The sequence below is a fragment of the Orbicella faveolata genome, unplaced genomic scaffold, assembly GCF_042242905.1.
Source record: "Orbicella faveolata isolate gen_17 unplaced genomic scaffold, um_ofav_v1 contig_25, whole genome shotgun sequence".
Classification (NCBI taxonomy): Eukaryota; Metazoa; Cnidaria; class Anthozoa; order Scleractinia; family Merulinidae; genus Orbicella; species Orbicella faveolata.
Window position 1 is genome coordinate 26,589,327 of NW_028301553.1, and position 24,212 is coordinate 26,613,538.

At 37.2% G+C, this 24,212-nt stretch overlaps 1 protein-coding gene and 1 long non-coding RNA gene across 3 annotated transcripts; one reads left to right on the plus strand and one right to left on the minus strand.

Annotated features, from left to right (window-relative positions):
* Positions 1–327: 327 nt before the first annotated feature.
* On the minus strand, positions 328–23,739 carry LOC149109693 (uncharacterized). Of its 2 annotated transcripts, XM_089294477.1 has the most exons (9): positions 23,579–23,739; positions 23,444–23,497; positions 6,205–6,763; positions 4,929–5,023; positions 4,287–4,446; positions 3,630–3,693; positions 3,081–3,337; positions 2,130–2,301; positions 328–1,996 (listed from the first exon to the last, which is right to left on the minus strand). In XM_089294477.1, the coding sequence occupies exons 3-9, from the start codon at positions 6,757–6,759 to the stop codon at positions 1,857–1,859; spliced, it is 1,443 nt and encodes a 480-aa protein (XP_089150603.1). In that variant the 5' UTR covers positions 6,760–6,763; positions 23,444–23,497; positions 23,579–23,739; the 3' UTR covers positions 328–1,856. The 2 variants fall into 2 exon arrangements, with proteins under 2 accessions (XP_089150603.1, XP_089150604.1); XM_089294478.1 differs by lacking the exons at positions 23,444–23,497; positions 23,579–23,739 and having other exon boundaries at positions 6,205–6,937.
* On the plus strand, positions 14,287–19,401 carry LOC149109694 (uncharacterized). The gene is made up of 2 exons (XR_016208567.1): positions 14,287–14,629; positions 17,471–19,401. It is a non-coding gene; the product is annotated as an uncharacterized LOC149109694 (long non-coding RNA).
* Positions 23,740–24,212: the final 473 nt, after the last annotated feature.

The following is a 24,212-nucleotide window of genomic DNA, read 5'->3' on the forward strand; positions in this document are numbered from 1 at the left end:
GAATACTGTCTTAAGTAATGGTCATTTCCTTAGCCGTGCCTGCAGGGAATCATGGTAGTTGTATTCGTCAAAACCAATATACAGTTCAAGATGATGAATAACGGCCATGATTCATAGACGGAATTAGCCACTATGGTTGTAATTTAAAATGTTGGCAGGCCATGCTAATTACTGCTTAAGTATTACTCAAGGTAGCTTAAAGGGACATTTTGGAAAGTATGAATAAATGTAAAAATTTGTAAAAGTCTTTCAAAAACTTACCATTTGCCATCGTTTCGGCCGTATACGGTATACACTATGTTGTCAAACACCACTTTCAAAGCAAACTGGACGGTCTCATTCAAGAGATGTAATTGTTTATTAAAGAACTTAAACCTGTTCTTAGCACTCAATCTAACTCTCTTCGTGCAAAACGTTTCACATAGAACAATGTGCTCCTGATTTTAATTCCACTCATAAATACTTTATCCCATTTGTCAAGATTTATTTATAATCTTATTTACAAATATCATCGCGACTGACATTTTGAACTTGACAATGCCCTCATGAGGACGGCAAAGCGGTTGTTCGTTATTTATTAATTCTAATTTTTTTTTTACTACAGTAGAGGAAAAAGTTGAATCAACCCGAATGACCATACATTTGTATCTTTACGAAGACTTATTTCCATACAAAAATTTACAAACTTCCTGCCCTTTTTTTGCTGGTTTTGTTAAATGATTACAACTCTGTTAAAATGGTTATTTACGCAGTTGCAATTTCCCGTCAGGAAACTTTCATTCCAACGTTTTTAGTTTAAAGATATCGAACTACTGACCAATAATATATCATGAAAAAGGTAGAAAGTAAAATGTAAACTCTACTGTAATTAAGGTACTAGGAAATAACCAGTGAGTTCCCTAAGAACTTTAACCCTAGAAAGGGAAGAAGGGGTAAGGGGAAGGGGAGAGAGCCACACGGGGTGGAGAAATCATCGGGTGGATTATATCAAAATTATATCAAGCAACAGAGACCACGACTTATCACATCAACAGGGAGCGTAAGAAAACGACGAACGGCAACATCGCTAAACAAAAGGGTTAATGTGCATGAACCACGACGGCTAATTTTTTTACATTTTCATTTCGAATTTATCGATGTGCCCTAGATTCACTTTCGTGTTAGCTTTGACAGTGGTAAACGAAGTAAATGACTTTAGGGTACCGCGAGATTCGTAGGTAAAATATAAAATCATATTTTAATCGACGTTGTCCTCGGAATTGCCGTCGTGGTTTCTTAAGCTCCCAATAGAAGACACGGCGCGCCTTATCTTCGACGAACTTCGAAGTGTTTGGAAATGTGGGAAACATTGTCTGGATTGCTTAATATATCTTCTCATTGAAAACTCTGAGACGAAAACAGAGAAAATAAAAATCTAGTTAAACTCTCTCATGGTTATGAATCCTTTGTTTACAACTTGACGAGTTATTGATGATTTTGAGAACGGTTTTTCCCAAATCAAAGCAAGGAGAGGTTTCTAAGGGGAAATTCGATCGGTATTTTCCGATAATAATACCTGCATACGTTAATCATGCAATGGCTTAAAAGGCTTTTTGAGAGGGCAATGCTTATTGCGGGGAAGGGGATTTCATAGAAAGAAAATTGCTTTAAATGTTTTGGGGTGAGTCTATTTATATTATAAGAAATGCTCAATAAAATAGCGATATGAAACACAAACACGTTCTGCTGTCCCTAGGCGGACATGTCAAGTCTATGAACATATACTGAAGAGATATTAAAAGAAAAACAAGCCCTCCAACAACCGAATGAAACTTTCACGTCACCAAGTTTGAACTCTTACAACTCACTACCATAATTTAGTGATGGTATTTTAATCTTGACACTTGGAATTCCAGTTTGTCAAACTGTTCTTGCGTTTTTCGAAGAAGCCTTCTTGCAGCTTCAATATCGTCATGGATTGTATCTGGTATCATTCCTTCACTGACTGCTGCCGCATCTAACGAGTAAGATTGAAAAAGTTGTTTCTTAAAGACTTGAATCGGCCTCGGCCGCACATTTGGGAAGGGAGAGAAGGGAAGTCATTTTCCGGTGATTTGAATTGCACGTCACAATGTAAGTAAGATGCTCACCCAAAGTATTAGGTTGTTTGGCCCTTCCTCTCTTTCTGAAAAGGATGTTCCACAATGTTCCAACGAGGAGCAATCCAGCTAATACTCCGAGCGAAATGTACATGAACCTCTTTACGAAAGGAGACGACTCGTCAAACAGATTGACTTTCCTGGCAGGCATCTGCTGAGTAAGCTTAAAGGCAAAAGAAAACCAGAAAACCACAGCATATAAATCACAGAACTACCTAGATATCAATATCGTAATGAAAGGAGACTAAGAAACTTCGTGGATACTGCTGCTTATGGAACCGCTATCGATTAATGCAGAGATAAACGTGGCTTACTACAGTTTTGATGGATTATAACAGACCAACTCCTAACTCTTTTGAAAAATGTTCCAAGATGTTTTTACGTTCTCTACTTACTGTTTGCTTAAGTCTTCTACCATTCTTTATGAAACGTGAACAATTTAAACGTCAACAAATGGCCAAAATGAACGACCGAGTACCTAAGGAGAGATTGGGCACTAGTAGGTTAGGTAACGTTTTCCTCAAAATCTGCCCGTATGACCCCACCTAAAAATTTCAGGAAATAGAAATTGGCTTTGATTACACATTCATGCAAAGTAAAATAAAAACCTGTAAGGCAGATTTTTTGGCAAACTAAGAAAATATGAAATTTTGCCTATTTCAAAAATAGCCGAAAACCGTAGCGCGCTTTACTGAGTCTCGGAAAAACTGTAGTAAGCCACCTTAAGTGTAGAGTGCAACTTGTTTACTAAATACATATTTCTACCGTGGTTCTAAGGCGTGGCTTGAGTTTGAATCCCACAGTTTGTAAGTCAATCGTTCTAAGGATGAGGCGTTAGCGCAATCAATTGCATCATGCGATTGCAAATCAGGGGAAAACAGAGGAAAGCTTTATAAAATGCCACCTAAGACCTAAGTTCAATTTTACAACTTGAATCGTTACCTTGTACGTGGCAGTTATGGTTTGAACCGAACTCCAAATACTTGCACGGTGAAAATTTAATAAACACTCTGCAAGCTCCTTTCTATTTTTGTTGAAGAGAATTCCAATGTCTCTTTGAAGCTCTAACGTTTTGACGGTGTACAGCGATTGCAATTGGTTTCTTGACTGGTAATAGGAAGCTGCATAGCGATCCAGTAACATCCCATCGACCTGTTTTGATTTGACAGCCTGAATCATGTCATCAATTCTCTGGAACACTAAATAAAGGGAAACATGGCTAGAGAGTGTTGAAACACACACCTGAAATCTCTCTGATGTCTGAAAAAAGCGGTACCTACAATGTATATGCTTGCTACAGACACTTATAATACAGCCACCGGATTATAACATCCTTTATAGAGAAACACTCGACTGCTTCTCGTTTTACCCCTAGCCTTCATTAGCGCTCTAACGTATCGCTTCCTGCGGAAGGGGTAACCCTTTTAAACAACAGAGCACAGTCGAGGCTTGTTTAATTGTTAATTACAATTGCTTGTACTCATACTTAACCTGTGGGTTCAGCATCTTCTTCAAGAGCATGCTGGTATTCTGTTCCATTTCCCAACACTGCAACCTAATGGGGATTCCAACAGGATTATTAGGCTACTCAGGCTTACGATATTAACGAAAATGAAATTAAGAAAAAAACATAGGAAGAAGAAGGAGAAGATTAAGAGGAAAAAAAGATACAGTCGTGCTATTAAGAGGAACGAGACAAGGAACAAAGGGAAGAATAACTTGTTTAAAGTATAAAAGAGCCAGCAACAAGCACAACAAGAAGACACGAGCGAAAGTAGTCAAAGTTATTCCATTTTACGCAAAATCAGCATTTTGTGAGCGATCTTTAACCGGTTCAAGTTAAACAGGAAACAGAGCTCGCTACAGCTCCATTGAACTCAAGGTCATTTTTGAATGTAGAAGATCATAATTGATAGGGTCAGATGGAAGGGAATAGGTATATCGAAGATACCCGTATAGAAACATGACGAAAGCCAGCATATCACGCAATGATTTTCTCCTTGCATTGTAATCTAAACTTCGGGGATCCGGGATGATCGATATCTGGCCGATTTGTCGCACACAACCGACTCTCAAGCTACGTTTTCGGACACACAGAGAAAGGTATAATTGAACAAAAACGGCGAGTTGGGATAAAATCAGACCCACCTTTACACCAACGAGGCTACTTGGTTCCAGTTGCAAGGAGAGAGCGGTCAGAGCAGAGGTGATGTTCGCCGTAAACATCGCCATGATGACAAGGCCTAACAGGATCCAGATAATGGAAAAAAGTCGAGCTATGACAGACTTTGGGCATTTGTCGCCATACCTGATGCATACGAAATCCGTTAATAATTTGTAGTACAAGATGGAGGAACACAAAAGCACAACAGCATCAACAGTACTATACGTGTACAGAGCTAGGTCTGTCTTTAAAACCAACTGCAGACTTAGAAATTCGTTGATGGTAGTAAATGATCTACGACTTGCTTCATACTTTTAGAAAGGAATGAAAGGAAGCTTACTTTTCTCGAAACGACAGTTTCATAAACCCGGCCATAGTCGATGAGTGTTCAGCAACATGATTCAATGATGATATGCTACGCAATGCCAGACGCGGCAGGATTTTTAACGAATACAGGACCGACCATAGAACTGATGCCTGGGCACAAATGTTCTCAATAATGTTTACAGAAACACACCCTTAATGAACTGGTCTATAAACTTGAGGTAATAACACCTTCGTCATAGAACGTTTCTAAGGTGACTTGATTTAATGATAACAGTACGGTGAACAAAAGGTTGTCCTACCCTACTGTGGTCATAGAAATGAAGGACCACCAGAATCCATCCCAAGAACCTCTGATAAATGAACGAGGAAACTCTTCACTATTCCAGTGCGTGTCCTATGTATTCCAAAAATTAAAGATACAAATCAATAGTGGCATCTTCAAATGATTCTTTGAGTGCTTATCTGTTGACAACTAAGGCAATTTAATTTACTGTCGTGTGTTCATGCACAGAAAAAATTGAAGTACTGACCACCTGTTAAAGGTGATGACCCAAGTGGAAGGTTGATCGATTGGTTAAAGACCGGACTCACGGCGTAACACTGCGCGCACGTTTTTTCTTAAAGGCTGAATTGTTTTGTGTGTCTGCCCTGCAATTCTGGCGTGCAATGTTGCCTGCAAAATTGCAAGCTTTGAATCCCGTCCTACTTCCTCAATATTACGCGCAAGAATTACAGGGGTGGATGCACGTGTGAAAAATGTTGCACGAAATATTGCACGAAATTTTATCCCTTGTTGTGTCCAAGCCTTTTAAAAGGTTCTGAACCTTTAGTCCGGAAATCATGGGTTAAAGTCTAATATTCATCGGTAACTGAAGTTATTTCGTGGTAGTTACTAGTCCTACTCCACGCTTTTAAAGTGACCACCCTCGATCCTGCAAGTTAGGATTCTTAGTTGCTCATGTCCCATTTGCTGCACTTTATTCCTGAAAAGCTCCTCAGTCGATCGTCATTGTCACTCAAAGGGAAAGGATAGTCACAGATTAACCAAGCGAGCCAGCCAGTAAACATTAGAGAGTGAGTGAGAACAATTGTAAAATTGCATCTTTGGAGTCACCTCTCCAACCTTCTCGGCAAACCTGCAATCTTCCTCTATTCCTTATCAAAGTTTTCTCCAGAAATACATACAATTTGGATTTGGGTACTTCAAAGCACAAAATGAACTTACTAAAGTCTTCAGAAACCTTTGAAAATGATAAGAACATCTCTTCAATAAGGACTCCCATTCAATATACTGATACTTGGTATGTCCCCTCGGTGCCCGTATTAGAGAGCATCATTATTTATTCAGTTACTAAAGTGCGAAATACTAGCATCAGCATGAAATCTCAATGGTAACTAAAATTACCGTCCTTGTGGACCATACAGACCTTTCCGCACAAACCATGTGTCTGACATGTAAGGAAATAGACAGCTACTTTGAAAGGGAACGTACAACCTACCTAATCATCGCATATAAATATAAAAGTACGCATGTGCATCTTCTAAGCGTCATGAAGCATTTCAAACAAAACTTACCAGCGCCCACATAATGACTCCAGCAATGGCGGTGAGAATGAGAGTAACTACAAACAGTGGCCAAGATTTCAGAACCGCGTCCAAGACAACGTTTATCCCTTTCGTCTCGTCCTCAGTTGTGATAAAATCGGTCCCAGGGTAATCGACGAGTTTTACAAAGGGGAATTCAATGTACCGTCGGTTTATGGGCTCGAATACTGGAGCAGCGAGATGAACCCTGTTTTGCGACAGCAGCTCAATCATTCGAAATTCGCTGTCAACGCGATTTGTTTTTGGGATGTATTTCCACCCGCTAGCATAACTGCAGTCATAAAATACAGACTGATAGAGCGCGTCTCGAATCAATCCATGGACGTCGTTGTCTAATGATTCATCGGAAGGTGATGTTGTGTATGGAGGCCTCTCGATCCAGGCCAGAAACAAATTTTTGTTTTCCTTGACTTCTTTTTCGTCGCCAGATGTGGACGAGTTACCATTCGCTAAAATAGCTCGAAACTGAGTAGTACCAAGTGCAATGACAATAACCGAAGCCACTGTAAACCACTTAGCTATCATCGTTCTAAAGAAGAAAACAAGTGTAAGTTTCTGTTTCACAGCGAATAATTAGACGAGCAACCAGGGTAAAACATATTAAAACTGGTTGCAAATTTAGGGTAGATGAATAAGCTTTCGACTGCCTACCTAGAGCCTTGGACGAATGATCAAAAAAGACATGAATGAATGAATATAAACAGCAAAAAGTATGGAAAATAAAGAATGAGAATGCATAATTAAAGTGTGACAACGAACGGGAATTTGAATAATGAAAAGAGACTAATTAAAGGAATGGCACACTGTCTTGGTAATGGTCTAGAATTATTGTCTGCCTCATTATAGTCATGGCAGTGTGCCATGACTCGAACGTTTTTCGCACACGATAATGGTATTTGTCAATAACTTAAGAGTCCCTGTCCATAAAAATGGAAAATAACTCGGCAAGGGTCGAAAATTCGATTTCGCTCATATTTTTATGGTAAATAGGCTAGGGCATGACAAAAACTACGGGATAGTTTTTTTGAAAAAATATCCTTTTATTTCAAAGAAATATGCAAATTACCAAATTCCGTTAAAATCGTCATTTCACGCACCATTTTATTAAACAAGTTTGAGAGCCTCGCATGCAAAACCACATCATTCTTCCGTCTTTAAAACACTCAAATATTTTTGTGCAATGTTTAAATGTGTACTGGGTTGATTTTAGGGAATGTTGCGTTGTCTTTTTGGGTGCACAATAATTAAATTTTGAAGACATGTCATTAATTTTCACCCTGTGCGAAACCTTCAAATGAACCAAGCTTCTGGTGGTTGAATTGCAGAAGGATGGTCTACAGATTCCTGTAAAAATTTCTTTGGGCAAATGATTGTGAGCGACGCGAGAGCTTTTCAAAGTACGTCAAAAATGCAAATATTTGACCATCCGTCTTCAAATTTCAATTTACGGGTTAAACGTATATTTTAGCATGCGCCACATAACTTGACCTATGTTAAGCTGAAATAGACACAGAGCTGATAATTTCGAAATGTTCTAATCTCGTTTGCTGTAAAAGGCAGGTCCAAAGCCGATTTGATGTGTTTCTCTTACCATTCGTCGTACATAGAGCAGAAGTTTGGTTTTGTTTACATAACGTCCGATGCACATCGCCAACTGTCAACTTATTTAACGGTCGAATACCATGAATCTGTGACCCTCATTCGACACATATGATCACCACTGCATCTAAGTCAAAAACGGCTAAATCATTCGTAGATAGTTGCTTGCTTTGCACTACACCAAAATATTACGTTTGATCATCATGGATTGCTGGCTTGAATCCTTGCTTGCAGCGGTTCCTTTTTCGTCACGCAAATCTGTCATCCCATTTTTGGGGGTAGGGGTGGGACAATTTCTATCCTAATACGTAAGGCTCTGTAAGGCTTGGAATCACTGGGAGCACACAATCGTGTTGAGCAGGAAGAGATTAAATTAAGAAATGAAAAGAATGAATAATTTACCATTGCCCCTGTTGTTATCTTTTACTCGACCACTGCTACCTACATGCCCCTGCGTAATACTGTAACGCTAAACTCATACCTAGGTCTTTTCGCGCTATGCAATTATTTTTGGTTTACATGTAATACAGTGAGCTACCCTCGGGGAAATGGGTGGTGACCGCTTAATGGGGCTAGCCGCTTAAATAGAGGTTGGTGTACCTTGAATATTTAATTTTTCACTATCGGGCTATAAATTTCTTGGTGAACATGGAGTCTATTCAATACAATCATGATAGACGTATGTTTGAATTATCACTCGTCATGCACCTTCAACTTCAGACTCTTATCTGCCATCGCCCTTTCCAAAACAAAGTTCTTAAATTTTGGGTGGCCGCTTAATAGGGGTAAAGACAATAATGAGACCCTTATCGGAATGACCAAATGATGGCCGCGGAGGTAACCGGTCAATAGGTGTTTTATTTACAATATTTTACTGACGATCATTTTGGACTGTATTGACAACAGTCCTCTATTTTCTCTTACATACCAATGCCTCGCCACTAAGCAAACAAAATACGCCAAATAAAATGGCATGGCTAGGGCTATTTAGTCACGTAATTACTAATTAAATTTAGTCTGTTTTTCTCACGAATTAGACACGTTGTGATTTCCTATTTTTATTTCAGCTAGTTCTTGCTTCATTAATCTATAATTTTTTTATGGCGATTTTCTTAAAATTCTAGTGAGTACAGGCACTAGCTTTATCAACTGTTGTCTGAAACATCAGAACGTACAACAAACGTGATTTGGACCGAGTCCACGTACACTATAGAATACGATTATATAAATATACACATATATCATTATATATATGACAAAACAGATGAACAATGATTAAATTGCTTCACTTATCCTGAGAGTACTCTATACAAAATGGATCAAAATGTGCAGCATATGCCGTGACAGCATTGCGTGACTAACAATAACCGCTGTAAGATTGTGCTGCGCCGACACGCTTATCAGCAATGGTCAGCAATCGATCAAACGCAATATTTTGGCGCAGCGCAAAGCAAGCAACTATCTACAAATGACTCAGCCGTTTTAGACTTAGATGCAGTGATGTTCATATGCGCAGAAAGATGGTCACAGATTCATAGTATTCGACCAATAATAGGTTGACAGTAGGCGATGTACATCGGACGATAACCTTGTGTAAACAAAAACAAACATCTGCTTTATGTGCGACGAATGGTGAGAGGTCGACTAGAAACACGTCAAATCGGCTTTGGACCTGCCTTTCACAGCAAATAAGGTTAGAAAATTTCAAAATTATCAGCTCTGTGTCTATTTCAGCTTAACATAGGTCAAGTCATGTGGCGCATGCTAAAATATACGTCTAACCCGTAAATTGAAATTTGACGACGGATGGTCAAATACTTGCATTTTTGACGTACTTTGAAAAGCTCTCGCGTCGCTCACAATCATTTGCCCAAAGAAATTTTTACAGGAATCTGTAGACCATCCTTCTGCAATTCAACCACCAGAAGCTTGGTTCATTTGAAGGTTTCGCACAGGGTGAAAATTAATGACATGTCTTCAAAATTTAATTATTGTGCACCCAAAAAGACAACGCAACATTCCCTAAAATCAACCCAGTACACATTTAAACATTGCACAAAAATATTTGAGTGTTTTAAAGACGGAAGAATGATGTGGTTTTGCATGCGAGGCTCTCAAACTTGTCTAATAAAATGGTGCGTGAAATGACGATTTTAACGGAATTTGGTAATTTGCATATTTCTTTGAAATAAAAGGATATTTTTTCAAAAAAACTATCCCGTAGTTTTTGTCATGCCCTAGCCTATCTACCATAAGAATATGTGCGAAATCGAATTTTCGACGCTTGCCGCGGAATTAAGAATTTGTCTGATTTTTACGGGCAGGCACTCTCAAGCGTTGTCAAAGTCGATTTGATGGTCATGGTTTGAAACGTTAGGGCCTTTGTTGCAATGCTTGGCATTTCTGACATGTTCTTCTTTCCCGCAGTTGAGGCATCTGCTTGTTTCTCCAATAGGTCGTTTTTACTGCTACGCAGAAAAAAAAAAAAAAAAAAAAATCGAAAACTGTGCAGTGGATAAAGTCAAGAAACTGCAGTGTTATTCGAGACTTCTCCAGGCAATATATCTCTGCGTTCTCCCAAACTTTAGATATTCGTCAAAAATTTAGAGAGCCCTATATGGAAACGCCATGTTGGTGGACCTCCTCCGTGCCGATACTTATCTTCTATTTGCATACATCTATTTTCCGATCACAATCGTGCTCACACAGTAGGCTTATAACGTGCTTGCTTTAAAGGTCATAAGAATTCAGCTTTGTGCCTGCCGACTGCAACTGAAAAATGACTTCATGAACCAACAATAAATCACTAACTTGCTTTGTCGTTCGGAGTGTTGAATGTTTGGGTTCCTTCCTGTGATAATAGTTCGATGGTCACGTTTTCAAAGCGATCTTCGCTGTTCCCGATTTTTTCGCCGAAAGTGTGAAGGCATTTACCAGTATTCCACATAAGGTAGCGCTGTTTTATTGACGGAAGACTGTTGCAACATAGTTAAGCCCGCAAACATCAAAGGAGCAAACAAAGATGCCAAGATTTATGTTGGAAGGTCCGCGACCGTGCATAATCTTTTGTTTTGCGCTCATACACTATGCATGAATTACACAACCAATACGTTCCAATTGGTTAGTTCCTCAGTACAGAGTAAACAACTATTATGTTTTGTGCACGGTCAAGGCCAAAAAGAAAACAAAAACATACAACAAAGAACTTTGTCGGGTTTCATAACCATTCCCCTCTATATATTGACTATGGTTGCAAAGAACATTTTGATTTCGAAGGTTGCGTAGCAGTGAAAGCAGTGGTAAAATGCAAAACCTAATCATACATTGCTATTTTAATCAATATACCGTTAAAGAACAAATATTGTATATTTTTGGAAAAAACTGTTGTTAGAAACTCTTGATGGAAAAACTCGGTGAACATTTACTTGGCATGTGCTTAGAATAAAGTTATCTCAAAGAGAACGTTTTTCATGAAATTTCGTAGCTGTTGTTATTTTAACTGGAATGGTCATCTTTATTTAGGCTCAATGTATTGACCAAGGGAAAAGCTAAAATGTACTTTAGCTGACCATTTTTCTGGAATAATTTATTGTTATTGATGGTATGTTCTGTTCTTAATATAGAGTTATATTTTCTTCGATGTAAAAACACAGCAGACCTCCTACTTTAGTGAAGATTACAGATGTACAATTTTAGCTTATACTAAATATCTCTTAGTAACATTCCAAAAGAAAAAAAGGTGCTACTAGCGAAAAACCGTTTAGAAGTCGGTTTTATTCAAAAGAACTTTGTAACGCGTACGTTAAAGCCTATGTGAATTAATTTTTGTTATGGAAACTACTGATTACTTAAATATTAAAATATGGAAAAGGCATAACCAGTTGGGCCGCCTTTCTTCTTCCATAAGTAAACCTGAGTTGTTATTTGATAACGATTGCATAACAATCTTTATTTGAGTGTTTCTAAACATTGCTGCAACGTATATTTTAATTCAACTCTGTTAAGACCATTCTTGTAATTTTTATATTGCTCTTGTTGTTTAATTTTGGCCAGACTCTCTTGGAAAAATAAAGAAAATGTGAAATGAAAAAGATTTCGACACTGGTATTCGGTCGAAGAAAATTATGGTAATGCTTCTCGTGCGCAAGCGTAGTGCTGCTATGCGTGGGCTGCGCGCGCAACTCCTCACCTAATAAAGAAGAAGCTTTAAAAAGAAGAAGACGTTGTCGTCTATTTGTGAAAGATGGCTTTTCCCCCAACGTCCCTTTCTTTTACAATGCTAATACTCGAATGCGCTCTTTAATCTACGGTTGCTACTAGTTTAAATAACCACTGGCTCCAGCTTCACTTTTTGGAGATTCCTTTTAGTTTAATACTTTCGACAAATAAACCTAATTAGCGGTATCTTAGATCCACTCTCTCCTTCTAGACATTTCTTGCCCGCGGAGCAAGCAATAATAAAGAATTATTGAAACATCAGTAATTAAGAGAACCGTGCCAAACATAAAAATAATTGTTTAAAAAGCGTGCTATTCCTTGTCATCTTCTCGCAGCACTGGAAAAGTTGAAAATTTACATGGACATGTCAATTTTAATTTACAGCATGTAAATATTGATTTACATTCTTTGTAAATTACAATTTACATGTTAGGGTTTTGTAAAATAAATTTACAGGAAATTTACAGCTTTTAGTACAGCATGTAAATGTTCTGTAAATAGTGATTTACATTGTTTTTGTCGACAATGATCAGTTGAAGAACATGTAAAAACCTGTAAAATATTTTACGCACTTTTACAGTATCTGCCTTTGTAAAAAACATGTAAATTGCTTTGCTAAACCATGTAAGAAACGTGTAAATAATTCAAGCGAATGCTGTAAAAAGTCTGGAAATGTTATGTTTGTAACCCTGTAAAAACCATGTAAATGAAAAAAGGGGGCCTGTAAGAAACATGTAAAAACCATGTAAATGAAAAAAGGGGGCCTGTAAGAAACATTTAAAAACCATGTAAATGAAAAAAGGGGGCCTGTAAGAAACATGTAAAAACCATGTAAATGAAAAAAAGGGGCCTGTAAGAAACATGTAAAAACCATGTAAATGAAAAAAGGGGGCCTGTAAGAAACATTTAAAAACCATGTAAATGAAAAAAGGGAGCCTGTAAGAAACATGTAAAAACCATGTAAATGAAAAAAGGGGGCCTGTAAGAAACATGTAAAAACCATGTCAATGAAAAAAGGGGGCCTGTAAGAAACATATAAAAACCATGTCAATGAAAAAAAGGGGGCCTGTAAGAAACATGTAAAAATCATGTAAATGGAAAACCTAGAAGTTGCACGGGTGCAGTGGGGGGCTGTAAATAGCCTGCTAAAAACATGTAAATTAAAAAGGGGGACCTTACAAAGGCTGTGAAAACAATCTGAATGAGATAAAGGGGGCTTTTCGAAAAACTGTTAAGACCACGTTAATGTAAAATGGAGACTCTTAGAACAAAAAGATCTAAATTTAAGAGAAGGCCTGCCTAAACCCTGCAAAAACCATGTAACGGAAAAGTGGGCTTATTTAATATAACTCTGGTGTAACGGTTCAACCAACGGAGACCGTTGAAATGATGTAAATTCCAAGTTACCGACAGGTTCGCTATCCTCTTGTAAACGGTTGGTTGGATTTTGCAAAGAAATAAATGAAACGTTACCCCGGCCAGGTTAAACTTGGGGGGACGGGGGGGGAGGGGGGAGAGAGGAAGAGTTGTCTCGGGTAACCGAGAACATATAAATGGGACCTTTTAAAGGCGCGTAAAGTTAAAATGTAACACCGCCCTAAAGCTCCGTAAACCTACCGTGAAGCCTCCATTAAGGTGCCTTTTACGTTGAAGCATTTGAACTTCTCTAAAATCCAAGTGTGTGCTATAGTTTGCTTTAAATTGAAGTTGGGTTAGAAGGTATGCACCAAACTAAATCGCTGCATTGATCGACACCGCACTAAGCTGTCTTCTTGTGAACTTTCCGCGCATCCACAACGACAAAATAAAACTAGAATTGTTACTGCACATGCAGGCGTCCCAAGCTTACGTCTCTAGAAAAGAGAAAAATTAATTCTCGGACACGTACGTATTCATTCATGAAGGACCATGAAAGCGTCACGTGTTGTGTGAGCTCAAGACGGAAAGAGCCCCGGTGACCGAGTTTGAACTGACGCGAGTTAGGTTAGGCAGGGAACCATAAGGGACACAGCCGGCCCAACGACCGTTTTCTCTCGAATGCTTTGAAACGCTGTTTTAGGCTATCTGGTGTACTTTCAAAGTTCTGTAGGTTAATTTTAGGTTGCGCAAAAAAAAAAATTGTCTGTTCGGTTATTCTAGAGGAGCTTGAGTATCTCGTACTTATTAGGGCTTTTTTGTCCATTTCCCGAAAACGTTAGGACTTATCGCCTTTCCGAAAATGATAGCTGACTTTTTTTCGCAACCCAAAATGACATTTTTTTTTTTTTTTTTTTTGGTGATTTCCACCGTTCTGTGCTTTCATTGCCGTCACTGTTATCCCAGTCCCTTTGTAAGAGCATACCAGCCTTGTGAGTGCCCGATCTCCAACAAACAGGAATCAGCGGTCTTCATGTTAGGTACCAGGTCCTCTCGGTTCTCCCGCCATGTTTGGCAGTTCGTTGGAACTTGCATCGAACTCGGGCTCTGTTTTAGCGGGCCAAAATCCACTCTACCTTCGCTTCGTCATCGTGCACGGTTTCAAGGCAAAGTTTTCCCTTACCCAGAAGCTGAAGATAGCGATCACAGGCAACAACAACAGGTAAGCAAGTTTTGCATAAATTGAACGAGTATAGTAAAGTAACGTCAAGATACGTATACATTTCGTTTTGCCTTTGGTTGTGAATGTGTCATTATCAAGGAGAAGTTACATTGCTTGTGGAATCGACTTTGTTGATGTTTACCTGCTGTGCATAAAGGGCTTTATTATCTGTTATATCTGTTCTCGATAACCGAGTATGAACATGCGACATTTGTTATTGGCTTATTGGCTGATGCATTCTCTTGTAAGGTTATGTTGCCCTCTGATGTGAATGCTAGTAAGCTAAAATGTAATGTGCCATCTTCAGCAGAGAAATTTTCTTATGCTAGTGTAAGTATTCTGAAGTTACTCAAGTATCTACAGTTGTACCTACATGCAAGTTACAATATGCTACACAACTGTACATGGACATTGCACCCACTGGTGCTGATAGTAAGCTAAATGTTGTGAATTTTTCTTTCACAAAAAAAAACACCACGATACTTTATAAAGAGGTATACATGTACCTCAAACTGTATGAAAACTACACAGGACTTGGAAAAAAAAAAGGAAGAGTAACTTGCCCAGGCAGGAAAATCTACTTGTCTTGAACGACACAGTATAGTCAATCGATTATTTCATAACAATCAATAGGAATTAATCAATGATATCAGAAATCAATAAAAGAATTCGTCATGAGTAATCGATTGTGATCAAATTTTCAATAAGCATTATCAATTTTGCTGATACTAGCTTATCTTTTAAGCAACATTTAATAAGGAAGAAATGAACAAAAGATATAAAGTGAAATATGAAATCATGAATACAATTGCATAAAAACATAACATTGTATCTTGTAAACAATATTTTGCTGGCATACATGTATCGGGGACTATGTTTTGGGGGTCTTTGGTAGTGCCTTTGAAATCTACATAAAAAAGTTACAATCAAACATTTTGTTCAGGGACACAATTTTTCTACAGTTTATGTGAACTAACAAAGAGAGGCCAACTTTCAATTGATTCTCTAATGACTGATAAATTTGGTAAAATCAAATTGATAACTTGAAACTTCTCTAGCATGTGAGTATGAATTTCTTTCCATTGATTGATAGCACTGATAACACTTACATTAATTTCAATTTATTGATTTATATCAATTTATGGATCAATTTCAATCGATTGCCTTACCCTGGGATGACCAGACAGCATTTTAGAGACCTATTACAGCTGTACATTTTACTTGTACGAAATTGGGCTCTGACCAAATACATGCAGGTTTCATGTGTCATGCATCTGTTCATTCATCTGTAGCAGGGCAGGAAAAAAAATTGTAAGTCACTTGCCCACTGGGCCAGTCAATTTCAGTTTTCACTTGCCCCCATTTAAATATTGGTTGCCAGTGTGATGGCCAGTAAGGAAATCAGAGGACAAATGCGAATGAAGTACGCTCGGATTCCTAACTAATTCTTGCTTTCAACCTAATAATTAAGTAATCTTTAGGTCTTAAGTTTTGAAATGGAATGACTGGAAATTATCATTTATCAAGCTGGCATTTTTAGTCAGACTCACAAGACTACTGAGGCTACATGGTAATTTCACTTGCCCACCGAGCCACTGAACTTCTATTTTTACTTGCCCAAGAGCAAAATTTACTTGGCTGAGGAAATCAGACCTGGTTTTTTCCTGCCCTGAGTAGATCACAGATAACACCAAAATGTGGTAAAAACAAAAAATATTCACATAACCCATTACCAGAGTGTGTCACAGAATCTGTGAATTTTTCAGGCGTGTGTTACTGATGTTCTTACCACATTTTGATGTCTTCTGTGATCTATTACTGAACAGATGCGCGACAACGTAGAATCTATCTGCTTCGTAATACATAACAAAGAAACAAAAACAAACATTTATGACATCAGCTGTACCTTTGTCCACCAATAGAGCATAAGTGTGTGTAAGAAACAATCAAATTGTGCCTGCAAATAACTTGACTTATTATTTAAACATTGTTTGATAGGAGTTTGATTTATTGTGCATGAATATTACGATGTAGAAGATAGTGAACATTGAATATTTACTGCCACACATTTTGAGTTTAGTTCTTCTACATCCTCTGACATTCAGTACCTTCCAATCAGAGATGCAAAGTTTTTGTCACACAGTAGCTACAGATGTAGATGTAAGATCTGTTTGATTGATGAATATTCAGGGCTCAAAATAATGGCCGGTCAACGGGCAATGTCTGGCCAGAATGGTGACTTGAATGGCCAAAAACTTCACTCACCGGTCATGTTGACCAGTCATGTCGAGACGGTCACGTTGTTCATTCTTGAATAAACAATCAAATCCCTAACTGTAAATCTGAGAGTTTTAAATCTCTTTTTTATTATGACCTCTAATGAAAACATACACCAATGCATACATGTATCTGTTTGAACGGCTAAAGACCATTCACTTGCTGTTTGTCATGTGTACTTCAAGATCAATAGGAATGCCATTCAAGTGACTGGGGTTAAATCTGTTCAGAAAAATATTAAGCCAATTTTTAAATGGTCTAGCAGTGACTGGAACAAACAAACTCTATTTGTGGGTTTAATTTGGCTCACATTACATGTACTTGATTTTTGCATAAATATCCTGACCGGTCAGAAACGAGACGTGACAGAGCTAAAATTACTTTGGCCAGTCAACATGACCGGCTACAGTCCGATTTCAAAGGTCACAGTATAAATTGGAATGATAAGAAACAAAATAATAACTCCAATGTAAAATTCACTGATTGATATCATACACAGAATTTGCTGATTCGTACTCAGACATAACTTATCTTATTTAATGAAATGTTTTATGTTACTTGTAGGATGAAGTAAAATTGAGAGTGGTCAATACATGCATACTCCTTGGCATTGATGCTTGGTCAGGAAAAAATCAGCCACTGAGAAGTCTACAGTACTTATGACTCTATAAGGGGTCCAAGGCCCATTTCTTGAAGGCCCTGGAAACTTTTTGGGCCCACAAAGCCATCTTTAATTGATCTGTGTCTAAAAACTAAGAGCTGTATATGCCTGAAACTTCTTGTGTGAAGGAAACCTCTGTTCATATTGAGAATAAGCGATTAAAACAGCTCTGTAAGCATAAGATTTCAGATTTTGGTATGGCTTTCTGGGTGTGAAAACTTTTTGGAACCTTTGAGAAATGGGCCCCTGGTGCATTACAGTCTAACATGGTGACCTTCAACACTTTGATATGCTCTGGCAGCTTTCTGGTTTAAATTCAACCACTTTAAACATTATTTTTTAATGCTTTGAAGTATCACCTACACTGTACCTGTGTTAGTGAATTAGCATCAAATTTAAATATCTCAGATTGCTAGGTTGATACTTATTGTTCAATACAGCAGCTATAAGATTTCATCATAAAAAGAAAAGGCTATGTTTACATACATGTAGTACCAGAACAATAATTTATTAACTTATGATGTGTTATGGGAACTATGGTACTAGATAGGCCTTTCAATTTCAACAGGCCCCTATGAATTTTTTTTTTTACAGTACAGTTTTTTTTATCACAAAAAGAAAAAGTAAAATTTTGAATATTGTTTACAGTGAATGTTTTGTCAGGGGTCCAAAATGTTTGTACTGTTTGGATTCCGTACAGTTTTGGAAAAAGAAGGAAACTGTGACTTTGTAAACATAGCCTAAAAGATGTCAGAAGCCTTGTTTTATGTTATGCAATGTAGTATTCCTTTGGCATGAATGTTTTTATGATGAATTTAAAATGTCAACCTCTATCTTGTGGTAAACGTTTTTTCTCCCTATTTTCTGTTATTTCAAAGGGACAATTCACTCTATGAAAAAAGTTGATCAATACTTCACACTTACATTGCAGTAATTTTCATAATAAGGTAAAGGTAAAGTCTGCATACGAGCCACGTGGCCCAACAGGCTGGAGCTTATCCTGCTTTCTGTAGCAGGAAGCGACTAGGACTATTTCTGCTCCCCCTAGATGAGATGCCAGTCCATTGCAGGGTTACCCCACCATTAAATTCGCTGCTACCCACTTATACACCTGGGTGGAGAGGCACTGAGAGTAAAGTGTGTTGCTCAACAACACAACAGAACATACCTGCCTAGAGCTTGAACCCGGATCACTCGATCAGGAGTTGAGCGCACTACATGTAACCACGAGGCCATGATGCCTCCCCCATTTCTCATTATTAAGGCCAATTTAATCCTACATTAATTACTTAGTAAGAAAAAACAGTTTATTCATTCATTTTATGACAAAGGTATTATCATTATGTTGCATTTGACTTTGTGGATTTAGTATATATTTAAGACAGGTATCCATTCGCAAACAATTTTAATTTAGTAATACACCTAAATTGCAAAATTTTCACTAGTTGTAGCTGACAACAGTATAGTTCTTAATCATTTTATTATTTATGAATTAAATAGGGCTCAATATGACATGGTTTCGCACAATCTTGAAAAGGTCTTGAATTTTAGTAGTCTTCTCAAAAAGTGCTTGAATTCGGTTAAAGGAGCTCAGTCATGGTATTTTAACATATTTTGGCCATGCACAAAATTACATTTAAGTCGTCTTGTTATGGATAGATAGAAAAGAAAACATGTTTTATTTGTTGCAATGTATACATTGTAAACCTTATTCATTGTAAACCTTATTGTTCTGATTGCAATAAATTTCTGATTCTGTATAAATTTGCATATTTTCTACTATTATAATTAAGGTCAACAGATTTGATTACAATAAAACAGTACATTCCATGCATTTTTCTTCAAGTTATTATTTGCAAGTCATTTATCGTACAGGGTTTCTGCCTCCCTTTTTCGATTTCCATGTTATTTACAGGCTCCCTTTTTTCAATTTACAGGTTATTTACAGGCTCCCTTTTTCAATTTACAGGTTATTTACAGGCTCCCCTTTTCAATTTACATGTTATTTACAGGTTCCCTTTTTCGATTTCCATGTTATTTACAGGCTCCCTTTTTCCATTTACATGCTATTTACAGGCTCCCTTTTTCGATTTCCATGTTATTTACAGGCTCCCTTTTTCCATTTACATGTTATTTACAGGCTCCCTTTTTTGATTTACATGTTCTTTATGGGCTCCTTTTTTGATTTCCATGTTATTTACAGACTCCCCTTTTCGATTTACACGTTATTTACAGGCTCCCTTTTTCGATTTACATGTTATTTACAGGCTCCCTTCTTCGATTTACATGTTATTTACAGGCTCCTGTTTTCATTTTCCATGTTATTTACAACCTCCCTTTTTTTATTTACATGTTGTTTACAGCCTCCCCTTTTTTATTTACATGTTTTTTACAGTATTATGGCACCCTCCCTGTATTAAATTTACATGTTATTTACGGGTTTCCAGGTTGAATCACAAGAAATTTACAGGCTATTTACAGTATTTGCAGGAACAGTTTACATGTTATTTACATGATCTTAGCCCTTTGCTTTGAAACATTTACAGTGTTTTCTTCATCATTTACATGTTTCACTTAAAATATTTACATGTTATTTACATGAAACCTCCAAAACATGTAAAAGGGGAAAAATCATGTAAATTATTCTTTACAGTCTTTTTTTGGTTATTTACATGTTAATTACATGTTATTTACATACTCTGTAAATTTTCAACTTTTCCAGTGCAGCTTTAATCGATGAATCTAAAAAGCAATGACTGAATAGCATGCCGTCGGCATATTTTGTCTGAGTCAAGAACTCTATATAAAATTCCCCGAATACGTCTAAACAGAAAGACGTTTTACTTTGACATTTTGAAGCACCTAGCTCGACAATAGATGACGTTCGGCGTTCACAGAGAGAATATATCCAGCCATCTTGACCTCACGCTTGGTAGATAACCCATGTACATAGAATAGAGGGAGATTGGAATATGAACACTTGCGCAAATTATCGTGGAATTGATCGTCTTTGGTAGCAGAGAAAACATAATTGCTATCTCGCTATCTCCAGAGATGTAAAATAACAAACAGTTCAAAGATCACGAAACGAGGACCCAAGCAATTCTTGGTTGGCATATTTACCTGAAAAATAGAATGTTTGCATTTCCAATCCTGGACTTCTTGTCGCAAATCTCGACAACACTAAATGCACACTCCAAAAAACACCTGTTTTTGCCGTATGACTCTTACAAAATTTATCTCGCTTATTGAAACCGGTTTTGAGACCTCCTAAGGGGCCAATATTGGCCATCCTAATATGTCTGGTTGCTCCCATGGGGAGAACACGCGAATTCTATAAACAGCTAGGCCAGCAGTTCCTTAAAATCATTTTTCAGTTGCTAAATGTATCTTTTTTTGAGAAAAGAAGCGATGTCGACTATAGATAACCTCTTTGAATGTTTACGAACGGCAGTCGTGTTTTGGACAGGTTCAGACCCTGCTTGGTACAGACTAGCATAAAATTATATCAAATATTATCAAGGGCAAAAGACATAGCTAGCACACCTCCATCTCCCCCACTTCCCCCCGTCAGGGTAAAGAAAACCTTAAGCGCACTAGATTGGGGGCTAAAGCTAAAAGACGAAAAGATAAATTAAAAGCTCCGTCCTGAGAAAATACCTGAAATTAATGAGGGTAAAAGCAAAGGCTCTGCGCTACGCATTTGTGGCTTTCGACCTGTAATTGAAGAGGCAAATGACTCTGAATAGAGGCCGGAAATTTGGCATATTTTCCTATTGCTGTTTGTTAAGTTTTTCGATTCAGTTTTCGATGATAAACTCACATTCGAAGTTTACACTCTGACGGGTGCATTTGAATTTCGTATTCATAAATTGTAAACCCACAGTGGGCCTCCTTGTTAAAGGCAAATATTATTTGACCACTTCCTAAAATGTAAACGACCGATGTAATCTTCACTTATCAATGAGTTATAACGTCGTAATTATTGCGCCTGTTTCCAAAACCAAAACATGTCATAAAACTATCAATTTGGAAAGTTTTTCTAAAAAATACCTTCTTACTGCTACTGGAACTGCCCGGTAAAATACTGTCGTTTGAATCAGTTAGTTAACACGCAAAGGTTAACTCTTTCTTGATCACGTAGAAATTGATGGTCTGATATATATTCAACAAACTGATTACAGTAATATAATGAATTTCCTTGAATGATTAGCATCTTATTCCATACCACTAGCCGTCACATTTTAGTCGCTAGGTTTCGCAAAAATGTCTCACGTTGGGAAATATGCAACGGAAATGGAATTAATTAAAAGGCTTTCTGTCGGTTTTTTATTCAAATGGTATAAAGTTAACAAAAATAATACCTTAGTTCCGTTACCTTGGTAACCGTGCACCTGTCGTTATGTGGATTGTGATGATTGCTTGAATTAAGCTTTTTCAAATAAATGTGTAAAGGATAAAACAGAAACGGGACTTCCAAAGAATTACGAAATTTCAGTGAAACTCCTTCAATCGCTAATAAAGATGCAATCTTATCGACGTTTTTCTGCTCTCATGGAGTTCTAACCTATCAAATATTTTATGTAAGGGGATGAGAGATTTTTCAAATTTGAGACAGATATCAGTTGTTGATTCTGTTGAATTTGTGTTAAATACAGTTCTGCGATCTTATGATGGACCAAATACTCATGCCTCAAGTTGCATAACCTATCCTAGGAATGGCCCTCGAGATAAGCTCCAGGATCGTTCACAGTTTTCCCTATCTTTATTAAAAAAGTATTTCAAAAAGGCTTTTAATTCATAATCCCATGATTCATAATAAATTTTTTTTCAGGGTATTTTTTAGCAAAATGTTTAGTTAATGAATTTAGTTTCTTGATTGTCACTTTTTCTTGTTTTCTTGTCACTTAACGTATTTTGCCACCTTATGCGCATAATTGTGGATCTACTTATAACGCAAAAACTGACCCATACATTTACTTGACAATCACATCCGACGAAGTCGACACGTCATTTATTAATTTCGCTAATTTTTGTGTTGAAAATATTCCTTCAAGAATTACTTATTCGATTTCAGGGTACTGTCAATTTAGTTTCGAAGTGAATATAGTCAAGCGATAATGGATTACATGGACTAAGCGCTATTTTGCCTGCAGAGATTGGAGAAAATTCATATAAATGCAAAATAACTGAATAACACCTGTTTTCAGCTTCAGGTGACTGACTCTAGATCTCGTTTGACTTGTTTTTAAGACATGTCCAAACAAAAGCGACATGAAATGCCCCAAATTAGGAAAAATATTTACTCAGTACAAAATGTTTTCGTAAGGCCTGAAAGTTGCAACTTGTTCGTAAGAAATTGGTAAAACAATCTCCATCAAATTTTGAAAACGAAATGGAGTAACAAGCTCTGACCTCAGGCAGATAAGAGTAATAAAAAAGTAATAAAGCAATGATTAGGAGAGGGCGTAGCGTATTTGCTCGGCTCCCTTGTATCTAGACACTTTCTAATCGTAACTTGTTATATAATAACTTCGGTTACCAGAATTTTTTTCTTAGACAAACATAGCTAAAAGGACTAGATATACGCTAATAAAAGAGATCAGAGCTTGAAGATAAAACAAAAATATTTTCACTCCATCAAATGCTTGTTTTTCTCAAATAAACATTCAAAGTCGTGAAAATCGTCGCATGGTAATTAGTAGGAAATAAAAAATACACACATTTGTGTAGTCAAAGTTTGTCTACTGATAGATAAGAGCTGACGACTTTAGGGTAGTTAAATTATGTCTCAAAGAGAGGACTCGAATGTGGTACTCTCTCGTTTCAAACTTTCTTACTTGAATTACAAAATTATGAACTACATATATCCATACCCTCTTGGCAGCTGACTTAAAACGCCTTGGTTGGTGCTTGCATCTTATCAAGACCTAGAATTAAAATGGAGGTATTATAAAACTAATTAAGTAGCATAATAATTCGTAAAAGAAACTTTAACAAAATTACTGTACTTCTGTATTGTAGATTCTAGTCGCAGGCTGTTCATCATCGGCAAATGAAACACATTCATATCCGATTAAATGCGGGTTATATATAATCGTCGTAAAAGCGAAAGAAAGCGACACTCTCTAGATATCATCACTTTTCACCTGTCATTTATTCCCCTTGTTTGAACGTCGGGTACGTATTAATTAACATTTTTTGAAAGAGAATCACAAAATTTTCATAATTTTCTCGGCGCAGCACACGTCAGCAAAAAGCAATCCATACTTTATCACCGGTACCTTGACAAAAATGGGCAATTGTTTTATTAAAGAGATCCATTGCCTAGCTTTCCTTTATTTTTACTTTATAGCAAGAATTTGGCTGATTAGGCGTTAATTTTGCCACAAGGAAAGCACTAATGATCTTTTGGACCATTATTTTGACGGGCTAGTAAGGAAGGTAAAACGTCAACTCAGTGGTTAAAATGTAGCAAATCCCTAAAAAAATTGTCAGAAGCGAAGCTTTAAGAAAAAATGTTGATGTATTTGCCAAGTTAAGAAAGAACTGGCAAAATTATTAGCCATCACAAATGCTTGAAAATTCTCACGAAAACAAAAATACATGGAAATTTAAGTGTACCTGTTATCGGAGCAAAACAGC

What these genes read in the sequence shown, in the direction of transcription:
- LOC149109693 (XM_089294477.1), bottom strand. Translation starts at nt 6,759, where the DNA reads ATGATAGCTAAGTGGTTTACAGTGGCTTCGGTTATTGTCATTGCACTT. An exon ending in GTAGCCTCGTTGGTGTAAAG is followed by an intron (nt 3,694 to 4,286) that starts GTGGGTCTGATT and finishes AATCCCCATTAG; the next exon opens with GTTGCAGTGTTGGGAAATGG. An exon ending in AGAAGATGCTGAACCCACAG is followed by an intron (nt 3,338 to 3,629) that starts GTTAAGTATGAG and finishes CCCTTTATTTAG; the next exon opens with TGTTCCAGAGAATTGATGAC.